At 26.3% G+C, this 22687-nt stretch overlaps 1 protein-coding gene across 16 annotated transcripts in view; it reads left to right on the top strand.

The window, feature by feature from the left end:
• Positions 1 to 20555, top strand: part of LOC551673 (serine/threonine-protein kinase tousled-like 2) — a 30647-nt gene extending 10092 nt beyond the window's left edge. For 5 of the 16 annotated variants that reach the window (XM_006570151.3, XM_624062.6, XM_006570149.3 and 2 more), the window contains exons 4-16: positions 12648 to 12738; positions 12852 to 13105; positions 13252 to 13485; positions 14629 to 14721; positions 15021 to 15482; positions 15936 to 16139; positions 16220 to 16311; positions 16523 to 16670; positions 16752 to 16863; positions 16957 to 17095; positions 17246 to 17357; positions 17469 to 17576; positions 17694 to 20521. In XM_006570151.3, the coding sequence (XP_006570214.1) occupies positions 12648 to 12738; positions 12852 to 13105; positions 13252 to 13485; positions 14629 to 14721; positions 15021 to 15482; positions 15936 to 16139; positions 16220 to 16311; positions 16523 to 16670; positions 16752 to 16863; positions 16957 to 17095; positions 17246 to 17357; positions 17469 to 17576; positions 17694 to 17909 (2265 nt within the window). In that variant the 3' untranslated portion in view covers positions 17910 to 20521. The other 11 variants (XM_016911388.2, XM_026439378.1, XM_016911390.2 and 8 more) reach the window with 10 other exon arrangements.
• The last annotated feature ends 2132 nt before the right edge of the window (positions 20556 to 22687 follow it).

The following is a 22687-nucleotide window of genomic DNA, read 5'->3' as shown; positions in this document are numbered from 1 at the left end:
ATAAAATATATAATCCAGACAAGAAATTATAACAATTCTTTTTATTTGGTTAAACCAATAAAATAAATAATATGAATGAACAAGATAATAGAGATATCATCATTGCTATATTTATCACATTTTCAAAAATAAAAAATCGATGATTCATTATTTCAGATAATAAAAAATTATTTTTTTTTACATATTTTATCTTTTTCATAGTTAATAAAAAGAAATGTGAAATTGAATGATCAAAATTTTCTTATTCCAGTTTTAAAATGAAAATGCAGAAATAAAAGAAAAAATATAGAAATAAGAAAGTATTATACATTGCATGTTTCACGATACATATATGAAAAATTTAATGAAAGTAATACGTGACCAATTTCTGATAAGCATATAAAAACATTATGTGTGTATGTGTGTTGGATGGATAAGTGGTTCCATAATAAAAAATAAAACAAAAATTCTGATCAAACATTGTTTTTTTCTATAATTTACTTATAAAATTCCTCTTTTTCCATCAACTCTGTATTGTGTACGCTTAAATACAGAAGGAATAAAGATCAATATAGAGGTCAAATAGCCATATTTATTTTAACAAGATAGCAAGTTATTTTTCTTTTAAAATTTCCGATATAGTATATATATACATATATTCCCGCATAACTGTGATTCAATTTCATTAAATATTCGATCATAATCGATTTTATAATTTATGCACTTTACAAGAAATGGTGCTAATATTTATATCCTATTTTCAACATCGTTAAATCAATATAATCTTTAAAATTAATTAATATATATTTTTCTTAATATTAATCAATTTCTAAGTTTTGATAAGAATTAATAGATTATGTTATCAATTGCAGTCACTCGTAAAACTTTTCGTACATGCTATAAGAAGGTGATATTTATTAAAACAAAACGATATTAAATTTTATTATAAATTCTATATTAATACCAGTACTATTATTTATTTATCTCTAAATATTTGAAATAGGCATTTACTAATCTTCAAATTTTAATACATACATCTAAACAAACCTGTAGTGATTGTTCCACATATTTCAACTCTTCTATTTTCTTACAAATGCTTCTTAATTTTTATAGATACAAATTCCAAATCATCATATCACAAGCATCTAAGAACGTACAGATTTTTTTTTGACTGCAATATCTTTCTGCTTCTTTCCACAAAACATTTTAAATAATCTCTCTCTCTCTCTCTCTCTCTCTCTCTCTCTCTCTCTCTCTCTCTCTCTCTCTCTCGCTGTCGCTCGCTCACTCGCTCGTTCGCTCGTTCGCTCCTCTCCTCGTTTTTTCCTTTCATTTTCCTCCTTCTATTATCAAAAATCAAAAGATTTGATATAATCATATATTTATCTTCTATGCATTTACGGAAATTTCTTCATCGTAACGATATATAGATTTTCCCTAATAAAAAATATTTTATGATTATTATAACTATTATTATTTTATACATTAAGAAACAAATTTTATCACACAACCGTCTATTTTAATAAAAGTGGCCTTTTTATAGGGTGTACGAAGACTTTCATGGGTGACTGTATATGGCATGCGGCACCATCTTGTTGGAACCACAAATCTTCCAAGTCAATGCGATTCAATTCTGACCACAAAAAGTTACTTAACATCTCGCGGTAGCATTCTCCGTTAACTGTAAGTGCATAATCGTCTTCATTCTCAAAAGGATATCCGACTCAATCACCTCTCTCGGGCCCAATTAAACAGCACTAAACAGTGATATGTAGCAAATGCATTGGCTTTTCTTGGAGATTCTTATTGAGGGTTTGTAATATTCGAAGTGCGATAATTTTACGATACCTGTTATTTATATGATGAATATGATTTTATTTCCTTTAAAATCGCTTCGTTGCTGAAAATAGTTTTCGTATAAATATTATTAACTATTTCTCCTTTTCAAATATACAATCAATCAACAAATAAATTGTGTCATAAATCGTGATGCTGATTTAAATTTCTATATCGATTGTATTGTGTAAGCTTGCAGAATCAAATCTTTATTTAAAAAATTCATCATGTTGTGACTTTATTGTTGGCAATGCCTACACAGGCTGTAAACGGTGTGGAACTCTCATTTTTAAATCTCAGCCACACTTTGAGCCATGGCAATATTTTCAGAAGAATAATTTGTCGAAAAACTTCTTCATTTATCGTATAGGTAGATCTCTTACTTTCCTCAAATTTCCTCGTTGATGAAAGTGACGAATCGTTCGATTACTTGGATAACTATAGAAAGCCAAATAAACTTTTTGAAATATATTTTTATTGAACGCAAATTCTCAACAAGTTCACATTGAACGAATGTTTATATATTAATATTTGAAATTGCACATGGATTATATATATAATTATTAAATTACTTAATTAAATATAATAATTATTAAATCAAATTATTAAATTAGTAATTACGAAAATATTTACCATTTGAAAAATATGATTTAAAAATAACCTAAAGTTACTATTAAAAAATTTTACGAATCAATATAATCGGGATAATAAAATTTCGATGTAACTTTAATAATATCGCGAAAAAATATAAAAAAAAAAAATTAAACGAAAAATAAAAAAAATAGTCAAAATATTTGATAAAGAAAGCAATTTTCAAATGATAATAAAAACATAAATAATTTTAAGTTTTCATATTAAACTGATAATACATTTGTAAGGGAAAAAAACTTAATTATCGAACTGTTAGATCATATAATTAGATAGTTAGATCGATAAATAGAAGTAAGCGATAAGAGAATGTTAAAAGTGCAATTTTATTTTATTGTGTTGTATAATAAATATTTTATCAAAATTAGCATTGATGAAATGAATAGTTTTTTCATTGTAATAAAGAGGTCGCTACCAACAACCATCTAGTGCCACGTAGAAGAACTAGAGCATTCGATCGTTACTGATCTTCCTAGTTTAGTGTTTGGTTCAGGTTCATATACTTGAGCCCCACCCTAAAATTTATCTCAAATCTTACATATATGTATACATATATATATATTATATTTTATAAAATTTTTATATTATAATAATTATTAATTTTAAAAATTTCATGATAAATATAAATATAAATATTAATTTTATTAAAATAGTTATCTTTAAAAAAAAATTGTCGAAATATTGTTTTTTTTATTATGATGTAACAGAATAGCATCTCGTATCAAAAAAAAATATCTATATATATATTGGTTTATTAATTGAATTATTTTTCAATTTAATAAATTTTATTAATGTTTATCATGATAAATGATAATTAAAATCATCTACAAAATATATATTAAGACACACATAATATATATTTGTAGTAAAATAATAATATTTTTATGCTATATTATGCTTATATTTTTATATATATACTTCATATCTATACATTTTCTTGGTATAGGCCAATAAGTAATCGATGCGACTTACAATTAGCTTACGTGTTCACCAGGAGTTTAGTTTAACTTTAAAAATCTAGAGTATAAAAAATATAAATTCGAAAATAATGAATTTCATGTCATCTTACGAAATAGAGTTGTACGATATCATATTATATTTTATATCTCTATTTGCAGGTAATGAAAATAAGCTATTTAAAAATAATTAGAATATATGTCATAATAATAATAATGAAACTATTTTTTTTCAAATCAATAAGTTAATGTTAGCTGTTAATTCTTGTTAAATATAATAAATGTTTTAACAAAAAGTGTTTTAACACATTAAATAAATTTGTATATAGAATATCTATTTATAAAATTATATGATAGAATATTTATTTATCTATTATAGATAAATAAATCATAATATTTTTTATCGTAATTAGATTTTTACTATTTAAAAATTATAAATAGTATTTTTAGTATTTTTATTCAGATCCTAAACAAAATATGTGTACAATATTGAAAAAATATGTTAGAATAATTCCATTCTGTTCCAATTACATATATATTCACATTTTTAAATAACATACAATTCATCATGTTCAATCATTTAAATAACCGTTTGATTGGCATATGATATGATTATATTAGTCATATTTTATATCAAAAAGTATCGTAAAGCAACGCAATTTATACAATCTGAGGAAATACAATTATCTGTTATTGAAATTTTTTTCTTGTATTTTTCTTGTATTGGAATAATTTTTATAATATTCTATATATATATTTTTAAATGATACTCTAAATGAAAAAATAAAATTTAACGAATGTTCAAGAAAAAAAATATATCCGATATATAAAAATTCAAATTTGACAATTTATAAAATTTATAATACATAAATCTTGATAAATGATCAAAAGAAAAAGAGAAATAACAAATATAAATTATATTGAATATTTGTATTCAATATAACGCGTAGAAAAATATCAGTGATATATATATACACACACATACATGCATTGTATGTACAACTTGTACATATGTATCACATTGATCTTATATTATAATAGGCATTATAACTGATTTTAAAAAAAATATATAAAAATAAATCATTGCATAATATTAAAATTATAATAATTTTTTGAATACATGTTTTTTAAAATATGTTTTGAATTATCAAAACAAAAATATATTTTGGATATACTTTTTCTTTTCTCATTACAATTAAAAATATTTCATTTTGATTAGCTGTTGAACTACTTATTCGATAGCAATTCAATATATAAATGAATGATGATGATCATCTATAAGAATTTTAAATATATTATAAAACTATAAAATTTAAGTATTTTTTTAAATTTTATAATTAGTATGTAAATTAAGTTACAACTAAATTAACATATATATTTATAGGAACTATAGATATTAACAGAAGAAAAAACGCGTCGATCGCACTTTTCGATCGGATTTCTGCGGTGGCTGAGCCACTCAAACAATTAATGTCGCAATATGCCAATAAATGTCGTCTTGCGCGTCAATGCTTAGAACATTGAGATGCGTGATACGTGGCGCCAAGTAACTAACTGCATCTAGCTGACTATATTCTTTAAAAATACATAACTTTATCCCAATCAAATTTATAAATGAAAAACATTATATATACTAATAATATATCAAATAATGCGAAATACCAATATTTTTATCATCTTAATCTATAATAAAATCTATAATAGATAATATAAATAATATAAATAAAATTGATATATCATGTGATATAAAAATATCAATCTCATATTCAATAGATTTGACACTTATCTTTCTTTTTTCTTATCATATGTACATGTATTTTATATACATTGTTTTATATATAATTGAATTGCTTATAATAACTTAATAAATTATATCAAGTTTAATTAAATTTTTATTGATATTATAAATTACTACTATTATATTTAGCAAAAAAGAAAAACAGATCAAAAATAACATTTCTTTTGAAATGTTAGAAATTCAGTAAAGTAAAGAAAAAACAAATAAAGAAATACATATATCATATCAATGAAATTTCAATAACTTTCATTTTCTAGATTTTAAATTTTCGATAAAATCGATATTATGCGATAATACTGAAAAAAATTAATAAATAATTTATAAATTTAGTTTTATAATAAATATTTGCAAAATAGAAAAGATTATTTCAAATGAAATAAGAAAAGAGAGATCGAATATGTATATATATTAAGAATATGTTAACTTTCATCATCATGCATGATATATTATTTATTAACATGAATATTTCAATGAATATTGATAATCCTCACATTTAGAACGGTAATTTCACATATACACATGCACACACATATGAAAACTCTGTAAATTTTCATGAAAATAATTTTTTTTTAATTTTTTTCTCTTATCATTATATTCTTATTTCAATTATCACAATATATTATTATTCATCTTAATTATCAAAATAATATATAGAAAATCTTTCTAAAATGATTTATGATCATATCTTTTATATCTAAACTGACATAATTTTAAAAAACTCGAAAAAAAGACTTACCTATTATACTGTTTGCCACTGTTGATCCATCATAGAAATTAAAAAATATAGCCATATAATTATTTTCATATTCATTTAATTTATTGATATAATATAATTATTCATTTAGCGATAAGTTGCTTCAGCTTAAATTTAATAATATAATTCATAATGTTTATTATTTTTCTATTTTTACTATTTTTTATTCTTTTATAAAAAATAAGTTTATAATAAATATAAATATTTCAATTTCTATATCAAATAAAATATAACTGTAATATAGATATTAAATTTAATCATCTAATAGTCATTTAAATAACAATAAAGTTAATAAGTTATAAATCTTTAAAAAACCAAAAACTAATTCGGATTTTAATTATTCTTCTAAAAATTCTTTTAATCAAATTTATTATAACTTTATTGTAAAATGATTGTTATTATCTCTCAATTAAAAATCTTGTTATGTTATGTATTTAATAATTCAAAAATCCAATTTCATTGCAGAATTAATGAAATTGTAACTGATGAAAGTGAAATTTATTATAATTAAAAAATATTATATAATTAAAATTATATCAGTTAACCATAAACAATTCAAATATTATATAATTTTTTAAACTGTCACATAAAATAAAAAATATATATATATACTTCTATGCAATAAAACATTGATTTTGAATTATATATAAAATAAATAAAAAAAACTTACAAAAAACAATAAAAAATGTAACATTTTCGTATATAAACATTATATATATATATACATGTACTTTTAGAATAAATATGAAAAATAAATTTAAAAAAAATTAATTTAATTTAAAAAATTAAAAGAATCGAGCTCGAACAAAAAAGAAAATTAATTAAAATTTTTTACATAAGATGATATGATTACGTTATATTTATAAGAATATCTTAACTTGGACAAAATGAAGAGAATTCGTAATGCAATGTGCAGTGCGCACACGCCGTTTACACGGAGTACCGGATCGTACCTAACTTTTCCTGAAACGGTGTACACAGAAAACCGCGTGGCTATGAACAGTGAGCAGAGCGCAAGCCAAGGCAACGAGGCAACGCCGCGTGGCCGACCAGCTGATCGGTCGGAGACATGCGACTGCACGGGGCAGAGGGGGAGAATCGTGCGCGACTGGGCTAATGAGCGTGCGACCTATTGGGAGTTCATTGGAGGGGGATAAGGCAACACATGGAGGGGAAACAGTGATCCCTTCCATGAAAGGAGTAGGGGTAGTGATTGCTGTGTTGCCGTCACGTCGAACGTTGGTGGCTGTTGTCGCCACTGTTCTCTACAATCGAATGGCATTGCAAGGTCTAGGAGCTAAACGTGTACATATTCACCTTCACTTTATTTTTTATTTTAATGTGTTCTTGATCTCTTTCCCACTTTTCATGTTTATATTTATTTTAACACATTTATTATACACTCACACGCCACATACTCGCGCGCGCGCACATACATTAAGATTAAAAATATATATTATATTAAATAATTTTTAACAAAAAAATTACTTAATACACAAATTTTTCGTACGTTTATAACAAATATTTTATATTTTATAAATAATAATATGATAAAATGGAACGTGGATCGAAGCATATTTGAAAAATATATCATTTTTTCACTATCATCGTATCGAAATATGAATTCTATGAATTCTTCAATAAATTTTTAACATTTTCATTAAATTAATAAAATTTATTAATTAAATCTAAACATAAAAAAAATTTCTAACATAAATTTTATTATGATGAATTCTATGTTTTAAATTTTAAGTTATATTTTAATAAGTTTTATTTTTAAATATACATTCGCATTACGTTAAGACAATATACTGAAATTATATATTCGATATATAGTATCGTTAAAAAATGGAAAAAACTGTTGATGCGATGTTGTCACAGCATCCGAAATACATATTGCAACGTTGCCCCTTACTTGAATATCGCATCGATAGTATAAAATGTACATACATACTTACTACTATTCCATCATTTTGTTCACTTATTCCGTCAAAAATTGAAAGCACGTATGAACGTTAACACTTATATAATTACAATTTATAATTTTTTCTACACTTCAATATTCCATAATTAAAATTCGGAAATCTAATAGAAGTGATATAAATCTTAATCACAATATTAAGTAAAATATTTAATATATATATCTAGTAATTACATATAATAATAACTAATAATATATCAAATTATTAAAAAAATAAATATATTGAGAAAGAAAAATTATGTTCCCATGATAAGCGTAAATATAAAATTGTTTAAAAATATTTCTTCATAAAGAATGAAATTTCATAATAATTTTTAATAAACGAATTATTAACAATGTATTTAAATTAAATGGCTAATTAATTGATTAAAATGTAAATAAAGTAAAAAACACTGAGAATAAACACTGATAAAAATATTTAATTACACTATTAACACTGTTAAGACGCGAATAGTGAGAAACGGTGATACATGCTCTTGCCAGCCCGCCGGTCTGACCAGTTATGTTCGTCGAGTCGTCGTTTCATACGTACGCTTGGTTCTTTCAATCCCCTCCACTAGGACTACATCTCGGTAATACGCCCTCGCACTGGCTGGAACACACGTCGACACGGCGTATTCCAGGAGCGTAACTAGTAGAATCGTTGTGAGGGCGCTCTGTCTTTCAATTCTAAGACAGGTGCCACTCTCGATATACAATGTTTTACACGACTATGCAAGTCAATATAAAATCCTACGAAATAAAACAATGCTGCAGCTAACTTCATACGTACATCCGCAAGTTTATATATACTAGGTATGTACTTTTGTTAATGTTATTAATTAGATCGATATTACATACCTATATTTTATTTATTATTAGAAATTAATTGTTTATATGATATTCCGAAAAATTTATAAATGTCTTCCAAATTCATAATTATAAACATAAAATATTTTCTTGAAAAAATAATTCTATAATTTTTATTATATATATATCTATTTATCATAAAAATAAATATCTATAATTAAATAAACAAGAAAAAGAATAAATTAGCGATATATATTATATATGTAATATTTTTATAAAAGAATGTTTTTAATATACACAAAAATTATATCCTAATAACGTTTATTATTAACGTATATAGTATAATAATACGCTTTAGTTAATTTTAACATTTTATTTAAAAATTAAAATATATAAATATATTGTTCTAGAAAAGGATTTTATTCCATTTTTATTGTGTATATAGGCATTTATTACATACATTTATCTTTATATTTATTGATATATAAAATTTAATTAATTACTGTAGCATTTGACTCTATGACATAACGTCACAAGGCAAATTACTGATCCACGTATAAAGTACAGCACACCCTTTGCACGCCGTAGTGGCACAGCTACACTTCGCCACATCGATTTTACCGGCTCGCTTGCACTCACACTCGGTCGACCCGTTCACTGAAGGAATGTCTCATATGCCTCCCTCCGACTCCCTTTTCCTCCCCTTTACTTCTCCTAACCCTACTCCTACAAACCTCTCTGTCACTCAGTTAGCTCTCTTTCTAAAAACTTGTCTTCCATCTCTTTCTGCCAAGCTCGCCAACTTCTGCTTGCCCTCTCCTCCTCCTCCTCCCCTTCTTCTTTCCCTCCCCCTCCTCAGTGCTTCCTCTCATAGGTCTCTCGATCTCTCTTGATTTCTCTCTCACACTTTCACAATTTCTCTCTTTCTCTCTTTACTGTCTGTTGTGATCGTTGGGCAGTAGCGCCGTCGCGGGGAGGTGGAGGTTGCACCTTTTGCCGCATCTCGGAATCTCGCGCGTTGCTCATTTGCCGTACATAGGAGAGGAGAAGAGAGGCAAGGAAAGAGGGAGTGTGAGAGCACCTAAGAAAGAGAGAAAGAAAATCTTCGCTAGGTAGTAGTATGCGAACAGTACGGTAGTCGGACAGTTCCAGTTCCGTTTCGATTAGGCGAGACTACGCCGGGTTTTTGGCTCGCTCGTGGCCCGTGTAACGTACGCGTAATGCCGTTTATCGTGGCCATTGACGGCACTCGATGCTGCTGGTGCTGTTGCTGTTTACCCGGCGCGCTAACTGCACGCCGCTTTTACAAGTGGAATTGCATAGTTGAAGAAGATACGAAGTGAACCAAGTTCGTGAGTGTTCAAAAGGATAGCTTACGTGTGCCGTTTGGATCGTGTAATATCACTTTATGATTATGGTCATAAAAGGATCAAGTCGTGAGGAATAGAGGAGTGTTCTGTAAAATCCGCATGTCCCGATTCACTGGGTTCGTATATGTTACTACTTCCCATGTAACCTCCTTGCCTACGCACACTAACGCAAGCGCACATAGCAAAGCTTACTTAAAGCAAATCGCTGCCGGAGAAACGATTCCCCGGCCCTCTAGCCCAGTTCCGGGCACAGACATTGATCCATCGATAAGGAAGTTTCCTATTCTTTGTTGAATTGCTGACATGTTCAGTAAAATGCAAGAAAGTGAAACGAATCATTCGTAAGCCACAAAATCCTCTTGTTTTTGTAATTCATTATTCATTCTGATTTAAATATCAATTTTCTGTAATACAGTAGATTTTTGTATTTTTAATCTATGATTTATAAATTGAATTTTCATTCTATTTTTTTTCATTTCTATTTTTTAAGATTTGTGACGTAGAGGAAATAAAAGTATATAATGAACATAAATTTTTACACACTTCCATTGTTATTTAAAAATGACTTATTAATTATATATTTTCATTTATTTATTAATAATTTAAGTATGTATTTGTGTGTATATAAGTTTGAATTCAAAAATAAGCATTATTCTCATATATTTTGTGTTAGAATACATTTAGGTTTTTATTTTTATCTTAATTCTATATGATAGTACTTAATTTGATATCATAATATTTTATCATAAATTCATTTTTAAATTTTTCATATACATATAATTTAATGATTACATATATCAGAATCAATATATTTCATTTAATCTAAATGTTTAAGATTAATCAAATGTTTTGTTATTATTGTTCTGTTTATGCTTTTGAAATATGTTCTTTTTTTTATTTTCATTAAATTTAAAATAATAAAAATGAAATATTTCTCTTTTTTATTTTTTTTTACTATATTTTCTTTAAATACATACGCGCGCGCATACATATATACACATACATTATATATAATATAAATATGTAATATAAAATATATAAATATATATATTGTGATATCAAATATAATCATTTTATAATCATTTTGCTGATATATTATAAATGGAACAAATATATATTCAAATCTTCATGTAAAATTATCATGAATGTAATAAAATTGAATAATATATGAATATCTATTAATACAATTGAAACTTCGATGAAATATGAAATACAAACTTATACACGAAAAAAAAATGAAGATGACAGGAATGCAACATTATAACGATTCATCTATATTTATAATGCTTTATAGTAGCGATACTTTTAATCATAATAACGTGTGCATGTCAGTGACAGAGCGTGGAATTCGAACGTGTGCGTTCCGCCTGGCAAACGCGCAAACGCGTGACCGCGTCCATGAGAACTTACCATTAATCCGGGTTCTTAACCGCGCGCGGAGTAAACGTGGCTGACACGCCGCTGATAATAATAATAAGAGTGCGTAATTTATCGGAGAATCGACGTCACAAATCGAATGACGTAGTGTGTCGTCGTGATTATCTTTGTTGTTCATTGAAAGCAGTTTGCACAGCGGTTGCATTTGGTGCGTATATAGAAAACTATGTACGATAGGAAAGCCAGTTAACTATCCGACCTGACCAGAGTTCAGATGTGAAACAGTGAGTAAAACTGCCCCCTTGCGGAGCGCGTCCGTGGTTCCCAATCTAACCACTCCTCTGCCATCGAGTTCTTACGTCCTACCCCCCTTCTCTATCTCCCATTCTCTCTGTTTCTCTACTTCCACCCCCTCTCCATTTTCCATCGCCTTTCCTCTTACCTCTTCTATAGCTCCGTAACTCCCTGCCCTTCCGTCGTTCCCCTCTGTTAGGGTCCTCCATTTTGTCGTGATTCCTCTAGCTCTAAACATATATTGCACATTTTGTTCATACTGTGCTATTGACATTTACATACAAATTGTGCGCGAAACCGTGCCTATGGTTGACATACTGTCTATTAGCTCAAATAGCAAATACGACTATGGGGCTCCACCATAGGCTATCCTGGAAGGTGTCACTTCTCTCTCTTTCTCTCCTGTACTGTCTTTTTCATTCTCATTCTTTCTCTTTTCATTTCCTATTGAACCTACTTCTTTCTCCCTTGCACGTCCTTTGTTTTTCTTTTTTTCTTATTAGTCTTTCTCTATTCTAAGTTTCCTTCTGTATAATAAATTGTGTCTTAATAACATGCGATTTTTATTACCTAGTATATTGTACGCCGGTATCATTTTCGAAGTGTAACCTCTACCAAAAGTAACGAGTCTTGATTCGCGTTGCGATATTTTTCTCCATGTTGTTTCTTCTATCAAGCTTGTATTAAATTTTGTGATATAAATAATTGTGCGACATAATATTTATTCTCTGTATTATAACATTTTAATAAGTGTTAGTTTAATTTAGTATCATAATGATTTTTTTCCTATTTTGTTAAAATATTTGCAAAAAGGTATATTCTAATTATTTTATATCAACATTTTTTTCTCTTTTTTTTATTTCAGATGTCTGCTGGGTCACAAATTCAGATGGCACCTCAATCAACTGTAAACTCTGGTCAGTCAGTTCATAGTCAAGACTCGAACATGAGCACTGGTAAGTTAATATATTTTTATTTTATTTAACAACAAAAAATTTTCATTTAATAATTAACCTAAGAATTGCTAAAATGTTATTTTATAATTATAATTATTTTGATATAATTGCAGGCTCATCACATAGTGATAAGGAGGTAGATCCAAATACTCCAGAAAAAATACCCAGAACTCCTTCAGAAAGAAAAAGGAAACGTAAAGCTGATGATGGAGGTGGGGGAGGACCTGTAGGAAGTAAGGGGTCTAGATCTGTTGCTGCTCTTGAAAATAAAAAAATAAATGAGTATTTTCCAAAACATCATTTGGGTAATAGCCCCATTCGGCATGGAGGTGCTAAAAGTCCTTCACCTCAACAGGGGTATCCTATGGTAAATATAAAAAATATACATATATATGCAAACATAAAAATTATTTAATATATATATATATATATGACATAAAATATTTCTATAATATCTATAACTTTTTCCTTAAAATATTTATTCTAATATTTTATTTCATTATTTTTCAATAGTATCCACCATCGCCTCAACAACTCCTTTCACCGCAAGTAACAACACCCAATTCTTCAGTGGCAGAATTTTCTTCACTAATGCAGCCGCCAAGACCTCATCCTCAACCTCCACCTCCTCCTCCACCAGCCTCAACACAACCTGCAGGCTCAATGGTCAGCAAGCAGGTGCAGGTAAGGCCTACCAACCTCAGTAGGACAAGCCAGGTCAGGCAAGCGAAGACTAACACCCCAAATGTAAGCAAAATTCGGTAATTCCTGCAAGCATTTTATAAGAAACGACCCATAAAAGTTTAATCATAACTATATTAAAATCTTATATTTATTTCTTTATGGAAATAGTTTAAATAATTAAAATTGAAAATTTAATTTTTTACTAATGCCTATATAAATAATGATTTTAAGACTATTTTTAATGTCTATGTAATTAATTTTATATGCAGAAAATGCATATTTTCAAAATAAATTTATCTTGTAAAAGATAAATATTGGTTTCTTGTACTTTTTTTTCTCTCTCTCTTTTTTTTTGATTGGGGAATACATTTATAAATATTTTTCTTATTTTCTTTTACTTGATATTTTTCTTACTATGTCTTATTTCTATCTCAATCTTTTATATTAAAAAATATATTTTGTATATTACATACTTCTTAATTTCTTAAAATTAATTTTCTAATGGGCATTTCTTATCAGATGTTTGCAGTAAATTTGCAGCTAACTTCTGATTGAACTGTAGCACTGTATCCATTTGTTATCATAGGAGTGCAGGCTACCTTGTAATGTCACTCCTTATTTGAAAAATCTTGTTTCGCTTTTAAATCATTAAAATTATTTTATTTCCATTTATTTCAATTTCTAAATTAAAAATAGGTGTGCATGTTTGCCATTTTTGACATGTATTTGGCTATAGTATTATTATATTTCAAAATTACTTCAATTTGAAAAAATTTATTTTTCAATATATAAGTATTAAGTATAGAGAAGAAACAAAATGTGTATGGAGTATACAGTGTCCTACAATTTTTCATCGTACATGCATACATGCATACATTTTTGGTGTTTTCCTTGCTGCCTGTATGGTAGTTCTGTTCTATCTATATGTTTGGGTTTTGCTCTGCAGTTTTACTTTTAATAGCAAAAGGGCTAGCACATTAAATTATATAAAATGTAGAACTAATTTTATCAAAAACATCTATCAAGGATGTAACCTGATCAATTTTCTAGATGAATTTATCAAAATGTTGCACAAAACTTAATCTGCATGTTACGTCCATTTGGGTGCAACAAGGTATCTGGTATTTATGAACTATGTTGACAAATGCATCAGATGTTACAGTAATTTATTTTTATTTATCATAAAATGTATTATTTATATTTCAGACAGAACTTACTTGCCAGAGGATACAAGAATTTGAAACTCAGGCCACTTCAGACTTAGAATTACGTAATAATAAAATTGATGAATTAAATAGAGTAAGTATGTTAATTTATAAAACAAGTTCTATATATATTTTATATATATAATTATATATTAGTAACAAAATTACAAAAAAAAGACTATTTAATTTTTTTTTTTTTTTCAAAAAAAAGAAAATATTTTAGAAATCAAAAAAATTTGTTTTAATTATTATTATTAATGCATTAAATATATTATAATATTAATAATGATATTAATATGATATTATTTATATAATAAATTTAGTTTTTTTTATATAATTACTATAATTACTAAGTTTACATATAATTATAATTATTTACATTTTCTTTTTTAGACAACTGATGAACTGAGGCATCAAATGGCTAATCAACAAAAAGTAATTGAACAGCACAAATCCCATATAAATAAGTGTATAGACGTTGTAAAGAAGCTATTAAAAGAAAAATCAAATATAGAAAAAAAGGAGGCTAGGCAAAAATGTATGCAAAATAGACTGAGGTTGGGTCAATTTGTAACTCAAAGGGTAGGTGCAACATTTCAAGAAAATTGGACAGATGGTTATGCGTTTCAAGAATTAGCACGACGGCAAGAAGAAATTGCAACTGAACGAGAAGAAATTGATAAACAAAAAAAGCTATTACTCAAAAAGAGGCCATCGAACAGTGAAACTGGTAGGAAACGTAGTCAGCCTCAACCTTCTTTGCATAATGGTACAGAAGCTACATTCTTAAAACCAGATGCAGTACCTGGATCTTATACATGGCAAGAGTATTATGAAGCTGATGAAATACTCAAGGTATTGAATTTTTTAACTTGCGTTTTGATAATCTTTTTAATAATTTATAGTTCAGAAATTATATAAACATTATTTTGACATATATATATTTTTGTACATGTGCGTGTGCGTGCATGTGTGTGTAGAATGTTAATATATTCTGAGATATTCTAGAAGCCAAAAAACAAAAATTCAAAAGTTGATATAGGAAAATATCGATTAAGATTTAATTATTAATAATAAGCAATTGAAGTTTGTATTAGATGAAACAATACGGGAACAGAATGCGATGGTAATATAATGGAAATAAAATCTCTTTGTTTCTCAGTTTATGCACTTTAATGCAAACTTCAAATACTTATATATTAATAAAGAAATCAAAATCTCAAATTTTTGTATATTAACTTCTGACCTCTAAAATTAATTATCCAATGGTATTTCTTGAATGTAACATTCATATATATTCGATTTTAGTTAAGGCAAAGTGCTTTGAAAAAAGAAGACGCCGATCTTCAATTAGAAATGGAAAAACTCGAAAGAGAACGAAATTTGCACATTAGAGAACTAAAACGTATTCACAACGAGGACCAATCGAGATTCAATTCTCATCCTGTATTGAGTGATCGCTACCTTTTACTAATGTTATTAGGAAAAGGTGGCTTCAGTGAAGTGCATAAGGTAAAAAGGAATTTTTTAATTTTAAAATACTGTACGATAAAAAATTAATCAAATAATTCTTTTAAATCGCTTTTTTATAGGCATTTGACTTAAAAGAGCAACGATATGTCGCTTGTAAAGTGCATCAACTGAATAAAGACTGGAAAGAAGATAAAAAAGCTAATTATATTAAGTAAATATTCTTATAATTAAGTTTTTTTGGAAAATATTAAATTAATAAAGAAAAGAATAATAATTACAATTTCACAATAAAATATATATATTCGTCTTATGATATAATATATAATTTAAGTTAATTATATATTATATTGTGACATTATTTTAATACAAAAATATATTTTTATATTATTTTACATGCATATATATATATTTTTTTTATGCAGGCATGCGTTACGAGAATATAATATACATAAAGCTCTTGATCATCCTCGTGTTGTGAAATTGTATGATGTGTTTGAAATCGACGCCAATTCTTTTTGTACTGTCTTGGAATATTGTGATGGCCATGATTTAGATTTTTACCTTAAACAGGTATATGTATTAAAATATTATTTTACATAGTATAAATAATAATATTTAATATGCGTAACACATTTTATTAAATATTTTCAGCATAAGACTATACCTGAAAGAGAAGCAAGATCTATCGTTATGCAAGTTGTATCTGCATTAAAGTACCTCAATGAAATAAAACCTCCAGTCATACATTATGATTTAAAACCAGGTAAATTTCTGTTGTAAATTATATTATTTTTATTGTACTTAATAAAAATAAAAATATACAAAATTATTGATACCATTAATGTAATTATTCTAGGTAATATATTATTAACTGAAGGTAATGTTTGTGGAGAAATAAAGATTACAGACTTCGGATTAAGTAAAGTAATGGATGAGGAAAATTATAATCCAGATCATGGAATGGATTTAACATCTCAAGGAGCTGGTACCTATTGGTGTGTATATTTTTTATTTTAAAAATAATTAATTCACGACTATTAAATATTTACTAATATTTTAATATTAAGAAAATTCTTAATTTTTTTCACGTTATATAATATTTTTCACGTTTCCATATTATTAATTATATTTTGTATATGATTTAGGTATCTTCCACCAGAGTGTTTTGTTATTGGTAAAAATCCTCCAAAAATATCATCAAAAGTTGATGTTTGGAGTGTAGGAGTTATATTTTATCAATGTCTGTATGGCAAAAAGGTATAATTGATTATTGAAGAATTTTTTTTTTTTTTTTTTTTTTTTAATATTTTTAATTTCTGTATTAAAGTTGATTTCATTGATGATTTACATTATAAAAATTGTTTTCAGCCTTTTGGGCATAATCAATCTCAAGCAACAATTTTAGAAGAAAATACAATATTGAAAGCTACTGAAGTTCAATTTGCAAATAAACCAACTGTTAGCAACGAAGCGAAGGTACTAATTTAATAATTAATTCAATTGATTTGAAATAAAAAAAATTCAATTAACTAACAACAAACTAAAACTAAAAACCAAATTTCGCATGTATTTATAAATATTTTATTTTTTCAGAGTTTCATAAGAAGTTGCCTAGCATATAGGAAAGAAGAGCGTATAGATGTGTTGACATTAGCTAGACATGAATATCTACAACCTCCAGTGCCAAAACATGGCCGTCAAGCGAATAATCAACAACAGCAACAGCAACAACAACAAATTCAACAGCAGCAACAAACTTCATTTAGTATTGGCATGTTTAGTGGTATGAACGCATCAAGCAGTTCGTAGTGGAAAAGAACTAAAGACAAAATCTTCAATGCTAATACATGCCAAATCTTGAACATTGAATTGCACATCATCTCATCTTAGGAACATAGCAATTGCTATAACGAATTGTAAATATTAAAAACCGGATAATATCACCGTCACCAATGCCACGATTACCACTACCACTACCACTCCACTACCACTACCGTCATCACTACCACTTCCACCACACCTTTACAACTATACTTACAGGCCGATTACATAGGACATTGCAAGAGAGATGCGAGACTGGTCGTCGCAAGTCCAGAAGCTTGCGTCTTTCTACAATACAAGCTACATTATTCAGCATGACAAAAATGTTGTGTTCGTAAATATTCAATTGTATTATCGTTCCTTGTATCAAACAGTGGGTTGACTTGATAATAGTGTTTAAAAAGAAATGAGAGAAACAGATAAACTTGTGATAAGTCATTGTGAATTAAAGTGAAGTTCAAATTAAGAAGAAAAGGAAACAAAGAAGTACAGCGACGAAAATCATTGCAAGTGAAAATTACTCGGTGAATAAAGAGAGCAACGGAAGATAAAATGTCCGAAGCAAAGCGCGTCAAAGCAGCGTAAAGAGACTTTGCTTTTACGGAGACGTTTCTCTCTTCTGAAGTTACGTATGCATGAATGAGTGTGAAGAAAGATTGTTAAAACTAGTGTGCGTGTATATATTTATACTATATATATATATATACTAATAAATCCGATATAATATATATATATGGTGTAAAGAACAGAACAGCATTGACAGTGGAAAGACAACTGTGGTGGATCCTCGCATGACCTCCGTGCAGCCAAGTATTCCATGAATATTTGACTGTACATCATGTTACTTTATTCAAATATTAACATTATTACTTATATCATGACTAATAATGATTAACATACACACACGAGGAGATTTGGTTGGTTGTTCCTATTCTGAAATGAGTGGGCTTTATCTACACCGGATTGATTGGTCTAAGGTTCGAATGCAAAGAAAGTAAAAGAATCGCGATGCTCCCAAATAAAAAACATATAGAATCGTAGTCCACAGTTTATATGCTCCATGCACATGTACATTTTTAATCCATAATTTTCTAATAGAGTGATTCATTTTTTCAAGAGTGGACTTCGGCGCGATAATTATGATCTTACATTTTCGTGATATATAACAATTCGTATAATCAGGCATTAAAAAATTTTTAAAGTAAGATTCATGATACTGTACCGACCCTGGTTGCTATTTCTTTATTCATAATTTGTTTTATATATGTACGTTATATATATATAGATAATTATGAAATAGAAGATTAAGTTATTTTATCAAGTGCCCTTGCTTTGTATTATAGTCGCGTCTGTCGACAACCTGCAGCTTTGGGAGTACTAGAAAGTTGTTAAAATGTTGTAAGTTGTTGGTACAATGTGGGCACGGTATTGATAACTCAATACCAACGTGATTGGCAAAGAATGGTCAGAGGAGAATACATTACAAGTCTGAACAGAGTCTACTACTAGATCCATCGCTTCTATTCTAAAAGCCAACCGTTCCTGCTTCCCTATCCTATTTCTTTTGCGATTTTTCAAATTTATAATTAAATAAAAAAAGCACATACTTTTGAAATTCCTCTATAAGGAAGTGCTTTTTTAATATAAGTTGGAAGAAAACAAACTAGTCAGAAAATGAATAAATTTATTTAATTTTTTTTCTGAGGACATGTATGCATAATTGTCAAAATTGAAAAATTTCAATTTTAGATATATTTATAATCATCATTTTCATGTACTTGAAAAATTAATTGTAATCGAGCAAAAATTCTCTAGTTTAGAAATTTTGCTTGAACATAATAGTCAAAATAATCGCCATTAGATTTATATAATGTTCTCTTATATTTATTGTAGTTTAACATGACAATTAGTGCATACTATTCTTGGGCAAGATGTAGCATACTTTGGCCAGTAAAATTTATGAGAAACACTTTAAAAAAAGAAAGAATATCATTTTGCTACCACAAAATATTAAATCATTTAATAAGAATGACAAAAAAATCATTTAACGAGCATTTATTCTATGAAATATTATTTGGGATTATTTGTAACGATAAAAAAAGAAACGAATCTACACCAAGCAGTGTTTATATGTTTTGCGTTAGAAGCAATTTTGCATTTGTATATAGTGAAAACTCCTTAAAAATGCATCGTTAATTAATAAAAATAAAAACTATTAAATGCATGTATCGAAAACAAATTTTTATTCAAGAAATAAGATTCTTTTCATAAAAAATTCATTGCACAAATATTCGAATATTGTCTGATCAGATATATTGTTTAAACTATGGGTAAACTACGGGTCTACTTCAGAAGATAAAAGTATTACATAATAATATTTTCAGCTCTATATGCCTTTATAATTATGCATGCTAGAGTTTGGAGTATTATTATGCATTTTAAAAAAAGAAGAAAATAATTCTCTTTAATAAACAAGAAATTTTTTTTATCGTCCTTGCGTGTCAACATAGTCACGATCTTCCTTACAAACAACAGGAATTGCGTCGAGGATGGTGTATGAAACGTTATAGCAATAAATTTACGTATTTGTGTAAAAAAAATTTAAAGTTAGTAAACTTATTAATTAAATATGAATCACATATATAACAGTGTATATTTCTCCTATAATATATATATATGCACAAAATTTTTTCTTTCATCGGGTAAATATTTGAATCGGGTAAATATAGAAAAATAATATAAAGTCAATAATTATAAAAAATTTTCATTGAATTTGATTAGAATATTCGTATAAATAACAAAATATCATTTTTCATTTATACTTAACTTCATTTATGATAAAAGATTATAATGTTACGTTATCGAGTAAATTCTATAAATTTAAAAAAGTATATAAATTTTCATACTGAATGGCCCAAATATAAAAAAATTTTAATCATTCTGCTCCTTACATTTTATAGAAGAAAAAGCTTTAAAAGAACTTAATGAATTTTAAGGAATCAAATAATCAAATATTTTTCTTTTTATTAATTAATAGATTTAAATATATAGAATAATGTTCTGAAAAATTTGTTATAAAATTTAAAAAATTAAGAAAGCTATAAATGTTTATAAAATACAACATACTATACCGTTACATTCTGAGTATTCGCTTCTAATATATTTATCTCGAAACCACATTCTTCGGATCTTATAGTTCAAAATATTCAAGAATTATTTATCCGATTTTTAAAATTGTACAAAAATATTTAATTTCTCTATAAATTTTTTTTTTTTTTTTTTTTTGAATTTAAGAGAGAAAACTAATAAAAACCTTTATTTTTATATTAATATATATTGTTTTTATATACGTATATAATATGTATATTATGCAAACAAAATATTTTTTTACAATATAAAAATATCTTAATAAATAAAAATATTGAATTATTTTTAATAAGAAAGTATTAAAAAATATATAAAAAAAAACAAATTTTTAAAGTTGAGCTAAATTATAACTAAAATTATAATATTTATAAACTATATATATATACGTAAGTATGTATATAAAAATTGATTTTTTTGTATCTCTTATAAATCTCTTTAATGAACTATTCAGATTAATATAAAAATTTAAAAGATAAGAAAAATAAATAATCTCTCGCGATTTGAATAACTATTAATATAAATCAACTTATTTATTTTATATTTATTTTATTACTTTTTTTTTTTTTTTAATTTTCTTTCTAATCTTTTTTAATATAATATTATAAAAAAGAGATCGACTAGTAAAAATCTGACAATTGATTTTTTTTTTTATTTAATTTCTTCAATTAAAAATTTTTGTTAGCTAAATTTTTAATTAACAATTATTTCGATTAAAAACAATGCTTGTTTTAATTAATAATGAGATTAACATGATAATATTATAAAAATGGATATCAATATATTCTCATACTTTTTTTATTTTTTTTACTTTGAAATTAAAACATAGAAAAAGATTAAAAAATATTTAAACAAGACAATAATTGATTGATAATCAATATTATTAATATATATCTACTTATACATCTAATTATTGGTATCTAAATTATTTAAATCTAATAATATAATATTTAATATTGTCAGAAAAGTTGTAACTTTTATATAATGATAGATTAACAAACTTTAAACATTTTTTTTACAGAAGTATAAGTAAAATTTATACGTAATGCAATTTAATATTATGAAAAAATTTTATTAATCAAGAATTATGAAATATGTCCAATTATTGAGACATATATTCTCACCCAATTATTGAATTATAAAATAATTTTGTATTTTAATAAATTTTAATGTTTTTAAGATTTTGCTTTGATATTATTTTCTCTTCTTCTTTAAAAATATATTTATATTAAAAAAAACCCTAAATCAATTTAATGTCTAGTAAAATTTTTATGTCAATACTGACATTTGTAATCATTTATAAGATAGACATGAATTTATGTTACTTTCCTACAATTGCAAAAATTTTATTAACTAACAATTAATTAACATTCAAACCATTAGTTAAATCAACCAATTAAAGATTAATTAGATGTGAAAAACCGTAAGTGAAGAAATGCGGTATAAATGAAATTATTCTAACCAATCCAATGGATAATATTTTTTTTAATATGAAGGTTCCTATTTGAAACTTTTATATTAATTTTCTTTCATTTGATATATATTAGAAATTAAATATATAATTAGAAAATATTTCTATTTATATGGATTTCTCCCATATATATAATATGTTTTTTATATCT

This window comes from Apis mellifera, linkage group LG3, assembly GCF_003254395.2.
Source record: "Apis mellifera strain DH4 linkage group LG3, Amel_HAv3.1, whole genome shotgun sequence".
In the NCBI taxonomy this organism is placed as follows: domain Eukaryota; kingdom Metazoa; phylum Arthropoda; class Insecta; order Hymenoptera; family Apidae; genus Apis; species Apis mellifera.
Note: the sequence above shows the minus strand (reverse complement) of the source record. Positions and strands in the feature narration are given on the sequence as shown.